Source organism: Acanthopagrus latus, chromosome 17 (assembly GCF_904848185.1).
Source record: "Acanthopagrus latus isolate v.2019 chromosome 17, fAcaLat1.1, whole genome shotgun sequence".
Taxonomy (NCBI): domain Eukaryota; kingdom Metazoa; phylum Chordata; class Actinopteri; order Spariformes; family Sparidae; genus Acanthopagrus; species Acanthopagrus latus.
The window spans coordinates 10,955,346-10,970,138 of NC_051055.1; the positions used below are offsets into that span (position 1 = coordinate 10,955,346).

The 14,793-nt window shown below is 38.1% G+C and overlaps 1 protein-coding gene across 8 annotated transcripts in view; it reads left to right on the forward strand.

Annotated features, from left to right (window-relative positions):
- Positions 1-14,793, forward strand: part of LOC119006146 (CUB and sushi domain-containing protein 3-like) — a 213,205-nt gene that overhangs the window by 76,590 nt on the left and 121,822 nt on the right. For all 8 annotated transcript variants that reach the window (XR_005070692.1, XR_005070693.1, XM_037074543.1 and 5 more), the window contains exons 16-22: positions 157-295; positions 1,094-1,281; positions 5,016-5,204; positions 7,499-7,615; positions 10,454-10,669; positions 12,272-12,460; positions 13,197-13,366. Coding sequence is in view for 6 of the 8 variants with exons in the window: in XM_037074543.1 (XP_036930438.1) it covers positions 157-295; positions 1,094-1,281; positions 5,016-5,204; positions 7,499-7,615; positions 10,454-10,669; positions 12,272-12,460; positions 13,197-13,366 (1,208 nt within the window). In the remaining 2 variants the exon portion in view is untranslated. The remainder of the gene's footprint in view (positions 1-156; positions 296-1,093; positions 1,282-5,015; positions 5,205-7,498; positions 7,616-10,453; positions 10,670-12,271; positions 12,461-13,196; positions 13,367-14,793) is intronic.

Below are 14,793 nucleotides of genomic sequence, written 5' to 3' on the forward strand. Positions count from 1 at the left end.
TTTTATTTTTCAATGTTTTCATGTGGGTACAAAAAGATTACTGTGCAGTATCATCTCTATCTCCTCTCCTCTCCTCTCCTCTCCTCTCCTCTCCTCTCCTCTCCTCTCCTCTCCTCTCCTCTCCTCTCCTCTCCTCTCTCCTCTTTGCTCCTCTAGCTCCTTGTGGGGGCCACTACTCAGGGCCGTCTGGTGTCATCCTCTCCCCGGGGTGGCCAGGCTACTACAAAGACTCCCTGAGTTGTGAGTGGGTCATTGAGGCCGAGCTGGGAAGCTCCATCAAGATCAGCTTTGACAGGTGTGTTTGACATTGCCGCAACAACTCAGCCGTGGAAACAAATATACACACTCACACATGCTCACACAAAGACAAAAACTTAGAAAGCACACAATCCCTTGTGTACGTATATCCACATACTCTACTGAAAAAAAATTGAAAGCCTGGCGTAATGCTTTAATTCAATACTGGCTCTGGCTAACTTCCTCAGAAAATTGCAATAAAACAAGTCTTGCTTTAAGATCTTCGCTTCTTACCATTACGAAGAGAACCCATAAAATGTTTGTATTTTATAATCAAGACTTTCTCAGTGCCGACATATTCCTTTGTAGAGAAACAAAGAGCAACTTCCCCTGTGATTTTTGTGTGTGTGTGTGGGTGAAATGAGCCTAGGTCTCTTCTTTAGCCCATCTTCGATTTTATGAGCCAACGTTTTCCTATGTCTAGCTTAGGCAGTTGATTGTGGCATTATACTGGTGGTAATATGATTCTTTGCATTATAACCATAAATCTGATGGTATTTTTTCCACGGTATTGATGGTAATATTGGCACTCGTGCAGATGTCACTTGTTTGATGATGTAGAGACCTGAGGGTGACCACGGATCCATACCATGTCAGATTACTGAGAACCTCATTGATCTTTTACAATTGCAATAATTGGAGCACTTGCAATGAAAGCTTTTTTTTTCGCATTTATCTCCACAAAATTAGACAGTATTCTCTGCGGACACAACAGGCTAAATGCCTGCAAACACTTTAATCTGTCAAAGCTGAAGTATTATTTTGAATCCCTCTCTCTGCTCTTCTCACTTTTCAGGTTTCAAACTGAGCTCAGTTATGACTTCCTGGAAGTGCACGACGGACCCAACCTACTCTCTCCACTGATTGGCTCGTTTAATGGAACCCAGGTCCCTCAGTTCCTGTTTAGTAGCAGCAACTTTCTGTACTTGCTTTTCACCACAGATAACAGTCGATCAAACAGTGGCTTCAAGATATTCTACGAAGGTGAGAGTGTGCTACCATTGCCTGCATGCACTGCAAAACTATAAACTGGATGAGTGAATTATGCATTGTTTTTTTAACATTACACAGATTTGGCATTTTTGTAATATTAAAAACAATTGATCAATTTTAAATGGGATATGTCAAAAAATGGAAAGATAGTACTTGGTAGTTACTAGCAGAAGACATTTAAATTAGTCTGCCTTTCTTATAAAACACGTTTCTGAAACTTTGTGTCAAAACTAAATTGTGCTGAGGATGTTTTTCAGGTGGATTACATAACAAGCACCAGTATTTTCATAACAGCTTGGCTCAGTGAGTAGTTTATCAGAGTGAAAATAAATGTATTCAGTTTGGGCATAAAAATTCAAGTGAGACTACAGAATTTTAAACATTGATTATTTTAGTGAAAGACCAGGGTCAACACTGCCTTTGTAAATCATATATTACCACTAATGTAAATTCTTAAGGATACCTCACACAATTACATCTGGTTGTGCTGGAGTTTAGAAACCCAACGGTTTACAAGGTCCTTTGTGAGAAGTGAGGGAATGGCTCCTGCGTGAAATACAAGCCAAACATTAGGATGAAGTTAGCCATACTTTTTAATCAGTGTTGGATATTGAATACTATTTTGTTACAAACTATATGTATCACGATATGATATGTAAACTATCACTAAATTTGTGGGATTTTATGTCTACAACAAGAGCCTGCTTTAAACCCCAGTCCCTCGATTCACCATTTTGCCTTCAGAATATGTTCGAGCACCTTACTGCTAGTCAGGTGCAAAAGTAGCCCTAAGTTTAAAGATACAAGCTTGTGGAAGAAGGTTGTCTTAAAATATAAGAAATGACTAAGAAAATCTGAGTGAGGGAAAAGAACCATGGGCTCTCAGCGGTACACAATCGGATACTGAATAACTACCATCTTGGAAAAATCTTCTGCTCTCAGGGGGTGTTGTAAACTTTTTATCTTTCCCCATCATTATGCATGGAATGGTAGTCTTTGAAAAATCAAATAAAAAAACAATCTGGACATAGTGTGATCTATTTTCACGATTGTTTGCACTAGCACCATTACCCTTGTCTCTCAGATGTGATTCATAAGACGGAGTTTGTTATTATGTCTGTATTATTGACTGAAAGCAGGCCACAAGTGCCTTTGTCTTATTATGTTTCACTCTCAAGTGCATTTCTCTTTTGTTGATGAGGCTATTGAAAAGCAATAACAGTAAGATCATATTAGCTTCTTCCATAGCACTTTAGAACATATCTTATTGCTGAAATGCTTTAGGGAAACCAAGCCTAGTTCATTTGTAAAATTGGTCTTACAAAGTAGAGCTGTTGTGAATTATGCTGTAAATAATCTAGGACACAACACTGCATCATAAAACTTTGTATGTAATAATACAAAAACCTCTATCCAGAAATTAAGAATAATAAAACATTTTATCAAATCATATGCAGGCCCACATGTTCCACATATGCTTTTGTATTAGTTTTGGGTTCTTTTATTTCCATTATACACCTGCTCCCTAGAGGCCAGTACCAGCAGTGATCAATGAGTGCTCTACTTCTCTAACTTGCTGAGGCAAAATCTGTGTGTTTCCTGACTAAATATATCTAGAATAACTCAAGGAGAGCAAGTCAGATTGTATACAGAGGCCCAGCAGTACATAGGAAGAGCCCTTTTATCACACATGACTGATCAGTCAGCTTGTGCTGTTATACAGGTTATTAGTGTTTATGATTACAATCTATAGCTCACAAACCATGCAATTTAACTGTGTTATAATCTTTACTGTGTCATTCCTCGTTAATAATGGTGTGCTACACTGCAAAAAGAAACCTCTGTTAGCTGTGCAGTACCTCTCTCTTTACAGATTAGAATTTACTGCAATTGGGCACCCCAGTAGCTCAGTTGGTTGAGTACGTGACCCATGTATAGAGGCTATGTCCTTGCTGCAGTAGCCCAATGTTGAAGTCCAACCTGTGGCCCTTTGCTGCATGTTAAACAAAGTTTTAATAGGCCAAAATGCTTCATATATGAAATAGAAAAAAATCAACGGTATCTGTTTGACTTGCTGAGTGTGTGTGTATCTGGTGTAGTTTGATTCTGCAGTAGGTGCAATTTTGCATGTAGTTTACATTGTCCTGTACCTTTAAATGCGCTTCATTCTGGGCTCACAATGTCTGATGCCAGACACCCCGCAACAAACAGGATACTATTTGCTGACATGTCTTAGTCATTTGACCTGGTCAACCACCTGTCACTACTGTAGCGACTGAACTTGGACTACAACCAGGAGACCTCTGAAAGAAAACAGAAGGTGATAGCCACATGCATTTCACAGCTAATTTCAGTTCTGATTTAGCACTTTTTGATTTAGTTTTTTTTTTATAACTGTGTATTATTAAAAATAAATGTATGGCCCTAGCCATCTCTGGTACCAGTCTCATCAGTAGCTCTTTTGTCGTAGTGTATGTTTTTAGTGATAGCTTACTGATAGATGGATACATGGATTTATAGACCACCAAAGCCATTTTTCACATACAATGAACACTTACGCATTACTTAGAATAGCCTACTCAAGATGACCTGATAACTGCTTACACAACTGTTGCCTGTAAGTGCCGAAAATCAGCATATTTTTAGTGCATCAAAAGCAGCCCTACTTGGAAGATATCCAAATGATAGCCCTGGAAATGACAGGGAAAAATGGGGGCATCTCTTTACAGCTTGCAACACTGAAGATTAAGAGGGAGCAGGCATAACCGCAACCAGCTCATTTAAGGAGTAAAACCAGTGTACAAGATTTTTTTTAGGAAAACCAAAAGCAGTGGTCCAACACATGCGTAGAACAAAGGCAAGTCTATATCTACGGTGTCAGCAGTACAGTTGTCTACATTATATCACTTAGAATTACACCGCTGTCCTCCTCCTCAGCACCTAAAACATATGCCTTCAACCACCTGACCTTATCTCAGTGGGTGATTTATTTAAACATTAAAAAAACAGGTTAACATATAAATGAAAACTTGTTTTTCTTTTATACCAGCATGACCATCAAATATGTCAAGGTTACTCAGACGGTAAACATCGCAGCGTTCAGTGCAAAAGTACATTTGCCTTGTGTTGTAACAGCCTTTGTTATTTCTGAAATGTGTCTCTTTTCTGTGCACTCTTTTGTTCGTCATGTATTAATTTTTTATTCATTTTTAAAGTTAAAAGTCAAAATTGCTTTGTATAACGTTCTTTCTCCCTTTATTATGTATGTGACCTGAGACCTACCTTTATTGTGATTATTGTAATAATATCAAAGGTTCTGTCTATTTTGTAGGAATATGACCTAAAAATTTGAGTGGTTGCAAAAATAGAATTGTCATTTCGTGTTTCATGAATGCTGTATGACTTCAATATGCCTCTGTACTTCAATAGTCATACTTTATTTGCATCAGCAAGAACAGACCTCCTCTGCTATATAAATAGTTGAAAAGAATAAGACATACTCTTGACAGACAGTCGCTTGATGTACCTAATACATTGTCAACATGACACATCACAATGAAGTTTTGTGTCTTGGTAATTATCATCACGTGTCATAGTAATAAACAACATGCCCAAAGATTAACACACAAATCTAGACACAGCATACAGTTTGTGAACAAACAGGACCTGCAATGAATATCAAACGCGCAATTAAATTAAGTTGTCTCTTTTTTAAATTTTCGTAGTGGTCACTTTGGACACATACTCCTGTATGGATCCTGGTATCCCAGTGAATGGCATACGCTTAAGCCACGACCTGTCTATTGGCTCCACGGTGTCCTTTCAGTGTGACCCAGGATACAGACTGAGCCACGAGGAACCACTGGTTTGTGAGAAGAACCACTTCTGGAGCCACCCACTGCCCACATGTGATGGTATATTTTCACCATTTCTTCAGTCTCATTCATGAAATCGATGACCACAATTTGTCTTTTGAGTAAATGCTAATCAAATATGTAATGTCTGTTTAAACTATTTTGCTTCTTAGACTAAAGGTTAGTGAATAAAAAAAAAAAAAAAGAGAGAATCAGAATTTCCTTTATTTGTCTCCCAAACACGGAAATGTATTTTCTCACAGCAGCCAAAGAACAGTACTATTGTAATAAAGAATAATAATGGTAAAAGAATAGACAATACAATAAAAAAGTAAGAAATAGAAATAGACTTGTATATATTGTGTATAAATAATGTTTTACACTGTTAACAGTATAATTGTAAACAGTTAGGTGAAAATAAATAAAATAGAATAAAGATATGGTCTTATTGGCAATAGATACCATGCATCCAACTATGAGTAGCTCACAGCAGTTCTAATTCACCAAGCAGATTGTCCAAATGGTTTGTATTAAAAAAAAGAAAAAAGACCCAGTCCATAAGTTAACATATTTCTTGGGGTGTTAGGAATCATTCCATACTGAAGACAGGTAATTCACAACTTCATAACATGAAGTTCAGCATGTTCCTGATATGATATCCTGCATAATCGCTCTCTGATTTTACAGTTTTTATGGTTTTACTGTTGAGTAGCATGCTGAAGATTCAAGATTCAAGATGTTTTATTGTCATATACACATAGTTTGCATATAAGAATATTGAATATATACACTAGATATTGAAGATAAATACATCCCGCAAAGTGCAAATACTGTAAATATAGTTCACAGAGGGCAATTGTGGCAATTAATCTTGCGGTGCATGAACAGTAAATGAAGCCTCAAAGTCACAGATCACTCAGTTGAAAAAATTTAACAAACAAAATACATGCATGGGTCGGTGGGGAGCACGATACCGTGCGTATGATCCGGTGCCGTGCTGTACAGCTTGGGCCCATTGGTTGCCCTGGAAAATCATTTTATGTCTTGGAGCATTTTCTTGCCTAGGTGTGTGCCAGACTGTTGCCAAATACCTTGGCTCTCTGCCTATGGAGCCTCTAAAGTAGATCATTTGCCAAGTGTACTCATTCACTTTTAATGACTTTATGTAATTTTGGCTCATTAATAAAATATTTGATATAATTTTGTTGGTGGGTAAGGATTCAGGCCTTGATGTGTTGTGCTCACTGGAGGGCCCTAGGGTGGAAGGAGAGAGGATAAGAGGGGGGTGGGTGTGTGCAGCTGTGGAGCCTGAGGCATCTCAGTGATCCTCCAAAACATCATCTGACATTCATTACTTTGAAAATATGTGCATGCACAAGAGTTCTACTTCTAATATTTTGTCAAGATCGCTGTTTTGAGGGAAGGCATCAGGGCGTTTGGCTGCAACACCACTCCGCTCTTAGGGCATTCAAGCTAGAGAACACACACACACTCACACATAGAAACTTAAAGCAAGAAGGAAGGAACAAAAACAAAACTTGTCAAGCTTCATAATGCTGTATTTAAAGAGCAATGCCCTTTTTGTGAATTGACCTTTTATTTGAAACACAATGACAGCATGAGAAAATTGTTGCTGGTTTAACCAGTATCCAGTTAGACAAGTTAACCTTCAGAGGGACCTGACATTAACCTCCTGGTCCTCAGCAGCCAAAGAGGGTCGAGACTTATCTCATTAACGTCCTGTGAGGCAGTTTTTGTCAATCGACAATATGTATGGCAGTCATATTACTGGGGTGGTGATGGGTGTTGCTCCTGTACATGACACTTACTTTCACCTCAGCTGTAACTAAGGGGGGATTCAATTTGCCCAACCCAACTGAAGACTTGTGGATGCTGCACTGAAATGATTGTTTCTATTTGAAGGAAATTCAAAATCACTTTGAAGTCACAATCAAAAATAAAAGCCAGATGCTCTTATCCGTTGAATATGCTTGTGTCAGTTGTTGTTAATGGTAAGTGAATTTAATGGATAATCCTGTTTTCTAACAATGTCTCTCCATGAAAGAAACCATAGGAGAGTGGAAAATATAGATAGATAGTTGAATTAATGAATTATTTATTGTCCTGGCGGTAGGAAAGGTTTGGAGTCAGGGAAAGAGAATAAAAAAACATTGTGTTGGCAGAATTTCAGGTACTCATAAAAATAGCAGGACAGGATGTGATATGACTCAGATGCATTATTCATTTAACTCGCTCCAATGTCTTGAGGTGAAGGATTTATTGGTTCATTTGCAATTTTCATTTTTTTTTTTTATTTCAGCAGTTATCAGTCATTATCTCCCCTTTCTATTCAGCATCATGTGGTGGGGATATCAGGGGACCTGGAGGGATCATCTTATCACCCGGATACCCGGAGCTGTACTCTAACTCTCTAAACTGTACTTGGACTGTGGAAGTCAGCCATGGAAAAGGTAGGAAACCCCACATGTTTTAATGTAATGCATTTTTTAATATGTAAGTAGGAAACTATTTAGCTGTATATATGTTTTTTAAGAAACATATTTATTTGTATTTGTAGGAATCATTTACATACTACACCCCAGTAAGAGCCAGATTTATTTTAATATTCCTTACTGCAGTGAAATGTAATAGTTCTAACAATGGCCAAATTATGAAACTATAAATTATAACAACACCCCCTCCACAGATTCCAAGAACATTACACAGATTTATTATCATAAAGTGAGACCTGCAAAGAGCATGTATTTTACTTGAACAAAGATAATTTAAATGCACTCACTTTTTTCATCTATGGCAACTGGCCAGAATAATTTTACACTTTTACTCTGAGGTGTTCATTTATTAAAAAAATAACTCTTTGAATCCTTTTTTAAAAGGTTCTCTGGTGTCGGAGCATTACACTTAATTTGTAGGTTTTTGTTATTAGAAGTTCTTTGGCTTATTCAAGCCAATATTATTCAGTAGACTGCTGTATACATTTATCAGTCGGATTTAATCAGTTTTTCACCTAGCACATTTAACATCTTTGACATTCAGTGGTTCAACTGGTAAGAGAATTCTGGTATCTCATTCTCATTCTTTATTTCATTTGCTATTACAGAACTCACTGTCAGCTATGTGATCAGTTTCCAGGTCTCTGAGATGTTCTTGTTCTTTTGAAAAGTACTCTGAGCTAATCTTGGTGCCCTAGCACTTAGATGTATTTTCACTATATTATAGCACGGTGCCTCTTATCTTCTGCCATTGAAATGGCACATTACACTCTTTGTCAATTACCAATTCATCCTATTGTCAAATGCTCACTGCTATAATTCCTCTAAAGAGTCACCTTTGATGGTTTGGTAGATTTCAATCTCACAGATTTATCAACAATCCCCTCCACTCAGTTGTTGACGCCAGAAAAACTAGATTAAGCATTATTTAATTTGTGCCTCAAATGTGTCTAATTTATGTTAACACCTTCAATCAATTGGTATTGGGATTTTTTGACGGGACAGGTAGTTTTTAAGACAACAATGTAATTACTGTACATGTATATAAATACATATGTATTTTATGTAACAATATGTTTTCCAGTCAGCAGCATTATCCTTTGACTTTTCTTTACTTTAACTTTCACCACTGACTGGAAGACTGTTTGGGAGTATTCTAAAACTATACAATAGCCATTGTACCATAGTCTATGTCCTACAGAACATAATCTTTAGATGGCTCTCATATTGATATTTTTCAGATTTTCTTTGTTTATCCTGCATGGAGAAATATCTAAAACTTGCTTTATTATGTGGATACAGATAAGGAATCTTTTATCATGGCACTGATTTACTTTGTTTATTTATAACCTTGTGGCGACTGACTGCAAGACAAATTCATATTTCAGGGATAGCAGCTATATAACTATTCCACTCAGTAATTGCCAACATTCGGTACCATACTTTATTGAAATATTGAGATGTCCTATGCCGGGGATGGCTCTTGATTAATTGATCATTTGGCTTTACCCTCTGTAACATAATTGGTGTTTTACAGAGCACAATCAATCATTTTATTTTGTTATTCATTTCATAGCCATGTGGGATTTTCTGTATCAAGTGAGCCAAACATTGTGGAGGACATTATAGAGTCATATTGAACAGATTCAACAGATGGCATTGAAATGGCAGCACTTATTGTAGTGAAAAGCAGCCAACTGGCCATCAAGGATGGAACAGAGATGTTGTTATTGGTTCTTAATTACAGTGTGAAAGTAGAAGCAGGGTGAAGAGACTTTGATCTTGTTTTCCAACCTAGGTTGAATGATATTTTTTGAAAGAAAATTTGATTTTTTTTTTTTTGACAAACTTGAATATAAATTGATTACAATTTCTTTGTGTCTCTTATAGATTTTGTATCACGCAATATGTTCATTACACTCATTCTGATACTAATCATTGTATAGTATATTTTTACCTATAAAGCAATATTGGTCAACACATGAATATCCATTGATGAATTCAAGGGCATCATTTTGATTCTAGTAAATGAGGCTTGTGGTTGAATTGCTCCCACTGGAAAAAAAATGCCACTTCAAAATTAAGTAAGAATTAAGAAAAAAACAAAGTGTTTAAGTTTAAAAAAGAAAAAAAAAGTACCAATGGCACAAGTGCAAACATGTGCAAGTCTCCTATATCTCATATAAATGTCACTTTCTACGTGGCTGAGTCTTGTATTATGTGTAAAGAGATATTTTTATCTAGAAATGAAACATGTACACCTGGTATCATGCTGTATATATTGCACTTTAATTTGTTGTGACTATGTATGGTTGCTACGTTGGCCATGTCTTTCTTCTTGCTGTCTTGACTTCCTATTAAAACACATTAAAGAACATTGGTAGAAAGACCATGCTACTTTAATTGCATAGTTTTAAAAAAGACAGCTGTAGGTCACACATTTTGAATTTCAAAATTGCTTTCAATATTTTTTGGTGTCCCATTTTAAATTTTAAACTTTGTTCATTTTAGTAATATTCATTTACAAGTGCTGCTGTAGGATTAAAGCATTTATGATTAAATGAATGGAAAATGAATACTTGCTTGTTGGATGGATGGGGTAAGCTTGCCCTAAATTTAGACAATCCAGTCTTTAACTATGACAATGAAATGTAACATTACAGATAAAAATGTTAATGTAATGTAATAAATACACATTCAGTTTGAGTCATTTAAAATGTTTAAATACCTCCAACAGTGATTCCTTGTATTCTCGTGAAAACCTCTTCACGCTGAGCTTCTTATTTCTCCTCCAAGGTGTCCAATTCACTTTCCATTCCTTCCACCTGGAGGATCACCATGACTACCTTCTGATAACAGAAAATGGCAGCTTTGCCCAGCCACTGGCTCGACTCACAGGCTCAGAGAGGCCTGCTCCGGTTAACGCTGGCCTGTATGGGAACTTCAAGGCCCAGCTACGCTTCATTTCTGACTTCTCCATATCGCTGCAGGGATTCAACATCTCCTTCTCGGGTATGAAGGCATTTGAAGCTTCTGTCTGTAGGAAGTGGGGGTAGTGGTGGATTTGTGGACAGGACAGGTAGGGAAGGTTTTAACAGTGGACACAGGATGAGTAGTGTGGAGGAGGCAGAAGGGAGAAGAGTAAGGATGCTGAAAATGTGGTGGGTGGAGATTTTAAGTAGGAGGGGTAGAAAGTCTAAGTGAAAGTCACTGACAGACAGAAAGAGAAAGACAGCTCATTCAGCGATGAGATCAAAAGTGGTAAGCCTCTTTAAAGCATGCATTAAGTAACATGTGAGGAATGATTTGTCGGTCAGAACGGGAGTAGGCTTAAGGTAGACCATGCCTCAGGCAGCGCCGATCAGAGGAGGATAATTAAGAGACAACGAGGTCACGCAGGTAGAGGGTGTCTGACCGTGATGAGAATGATCATCAAAGCATGCCATGTGGGTCAGTATCCTCAGGACTGAGGAGACGATGGGGAAAGGGAGGTAGTAAAGAAATAATGGAGAGAGACAGAGAGAGAGAGGTAGAGATGGAAAGTGTAGGGAGGGGGAGAGAGATAGAGAAAGGAGATGAGACAGATGGTGATGCTGAGTGAGCGGGTTGATGGAGAGGGCGGAGAGAGGGAGATTTAGTAATGCAGAAGAAGGGAGAGAGAGAGAGAGGGTCTGCTTCATGAGCATTCTGGCTAAATGTTTGCCTGCTGTTTGCTGAAGTGAAGCATAACTTATGCAGCCATGAATATTCATGAAATTTAGTGTGTGTGTGTGTGTGTGTGTGTGTGTGTGTGTGTGTGTGTGTGTCCTCGCAAGCTCTATAATTAGCATCTATAGATTTCCTTATTAGGATTTTTTTTTTGTAACTTTTCATGACCTGTGCCAATACTGTCAGGTCACATCCTACAGTAGCGTGCTGCTGTGTTGAGATCAACGGGCTTACATATTTCTGCTGCATACTCCTTAATGCAGGCTGTCAGAGGAATACTGTTGGGAGCGAGACCTTTTTCTTCTTATGAGTTGCATATACATCTCAAATTCTAAGGCCACCAATGAACCAAGTTTTATAATCTTGTGTGCAGGACGGCCTAGTTTTTAGAGAGCCCATTCTTCATCCAGACATGCAGGGTTCAAACTTTTGGCATATATCCCAACCTTATGAAGTGTCCTTCACTAAGACAGTCAATTCCCACAAACTAAGATATTACTTTTACTGAAGGTGCATTCAGAATTTCTTTGAGGAGACTGATGTTTCCCAGGGGGCATCATTATCAGTACTGAGTAAGTTACAAATCTGTGGCTGTGGCTCACGGGTAGAGCTAGCATCTTATCTGAAGGTCGTTGGATTGATTCCCCTGGTCTACATGTCGAAGTGTCCTTGGGCAGGACACTGAACCCCAAACTGCCAACACTATATCGATGCATGTATGTATGTATGTATGTATGTATGTATGTATGTATGTATGTATGCATGTATGAATGAATCACTTTGGACAAAAGTGTCTGCTAAATGCCCTAAATGTAAATGTAGATCATTATAATGAAGTATTGGTAATATATTTTAATGGTGATACATCATTGTTGCTGATTTTAATTTCTCTATCCGTTTTTCCAGAGTATGATCTGGAACCCTGTCAGGACCCTGGAACCCCTCGGTTTGGCTGGCACACTGGCTCTAGATTTGGGATTGGTGACTCATTGGCTTTTTACTGCAACACGGGCTATCGTCTACAGGGGGCGAAGGAGATCGTGTGCTTGGGAGGTGGCCGCCGCATGTGGAGTGCCCCTCTGCCAAGGTGTGTGGGTACGTGGTCAGCTGCTTTTATTACGTTTTCTTTCCTGTTTATGTATTGCCGAATTTACACTGTTAGTTATGTTTAAATGTTTTTGGCAAGCTATCCCATTTTATTTTATACATTCAAGACCTCAATGGAATTGTGTTTACTTAAGTGGATTACAACTAAAAAGCCCTTGCATGTGATTAAAACTGATCCGAGCTGCCAGGTTTAAACTATTTTGGAAGATTCCATTTCCACTGAACAGTGCTCAAAGGGCAGGTCAAAGGACAGAAGATCAACATATATTTTCCCCAGAGAAGGTCAATTTTATTACTTCCACATTTCAAGAACTGACTCAGAGTTCATTTTAGAGTAGAGGCACTTTGTCATTTTAAACAGATCCCTTCACACCCTGTGCTTAACCCTGCCTCTGGCACAGGGGGTGCCAAGTGGCTGCAAAGATTACATGAATTTCACATGATGATAGTGCTTGGAAACAAATAGCACAAATAATTATGTAGGCCTTGCAGTGACCTTTTTAAGTGGTCATGAGTTTTAAACTAATCATTCTCTTGTTTTAAAGGAAAACAAATAAATAAAAAGCTGTGTAATGTGTCTAATTTCCTCACGTTCCTCACTTAATTTATTCAGTTACATACCAATGAACTATGCCTATTCATTTCGGTGTATTAATTTCAAATTTGGGCTGTTTTTGCAGTGCCTGTTATTGTAAGTGATCATGTCTATTGTCTGTGTGTGCAGCGGAGTGTGGATCCACGGTCTCCAACAATGAAGGAGTTCTTTTATCACCAAACTACCCAATGAACTATGACAACAGCCATGAATGTGTGTACAGCATTCAGGTCCAAACAGGAAAAGGCATCAACATGACAGCCAGCACCTTTCAACTTGCACAAGGTGACATCCTCAAGGTAAAGACACAATGCAGCTGCTCCTCTTTGTTGACAAGAAAATTGATTTCCAACAAAAAGCTCCTAAAGCTTCGGTCCATATAAATGTGTGGATAATTAATTGTTTTGTCATTAGCGATAAACAGTACTGACCTTGAAGTTGAAAAAGGAGCCTCATACAAGAAACAATCCTAAAACCAAAAGATGGAAAGGTCACGTGAGATATCGTGTGGATAGTTGTTGCTGGAAGACAGAAGCGGTCCACCTTAAGTCTCCTCCAGGTTACATTGCATTCTGAGATCGATACCTCTTGGCTGCCATGACGACTGCGAGCGGAACAAGCTACTGCAAGCTCTGTGTACACAAACAATGTTTTCAATGCCCGTGTTCATGTGTAGAGACCCTGGTGATGCGAGCAAAGTTTCGTGTTGTGTTTAGTCTTCTTAGTGTTTTGAAAATAGCGATTTTGATGCTTTTGATCGTAAAAGTGCTCCAGCACTCCACTGAAAATGAGCCTGACCCGAAAATGAAAATACGGTAATTCTTGTTCTTCTTTTGTCGTAATTATGCTTTTACACGAAGGTTTGACTCATATACATGCACACAAACTGCCTAGGTTGCATTTTGGCGAGAGTTTCACTTTAAGTATATGAGACAGGTCCTGGTACTTTACATTATGTGCTACATTGGAAACTGGAAAGGGGATTACGTGGAGCACACCAAGCAGAATGCACAATTGTTTTGCCCCGGAAGCCAGAGCAAAGGTCAAACAGCAGCAGCATCCCTTTGGGATGGGAGGGATTCAATCCTTTGCTCAAGGGCATTTTAACAGTTTTGGTAAGCACCACAGATGTGATGCAAATGACTATGTAGTCACCACCTCACAGCTGGAATGCACTCTTTTTGGCATGCGGATGTCTTGTGTAATGCTCCAATTAACAGAGCATTGTAGCCTACTATCTGTGCTTCAAGTAATGGCACTGTGTAGACTGTAATCTCTTGCACTTAGTCATTTTGTGAACATCTGAAATGGGGAAAGACATGCTGGGAGTGCTAAATTGACTTGAAGAAAGGGGGAAACGAAACAGAGAGGGCGTTAGAACTATTTCAAAGGGAGACCATGTATCTGTTATTATTGCACAGATGTCAATTATGAAAGATAATGTATACTGTTGGACATTTGTATGTTTTGAATGTAGAAAATATGCTGCTTCACTAAATGTGTGGATGAAAAAAGTATATCTGCAATTAAAGAAAATAACAACTGAAGATTCAAAACATTATCTTGTTTAGCAAGAATCCACAAAACATGAAAAAACAATGTACCTTACTCTTACTCTACTTGAAGAATGCACCACTTTCAATTCCCATTCAGTATTGAAGAGCATTTAATTTTTGGTCGATAATAGCAGTTAAAAAGTCTTTTTCTTAGTTTGACATAATGAACC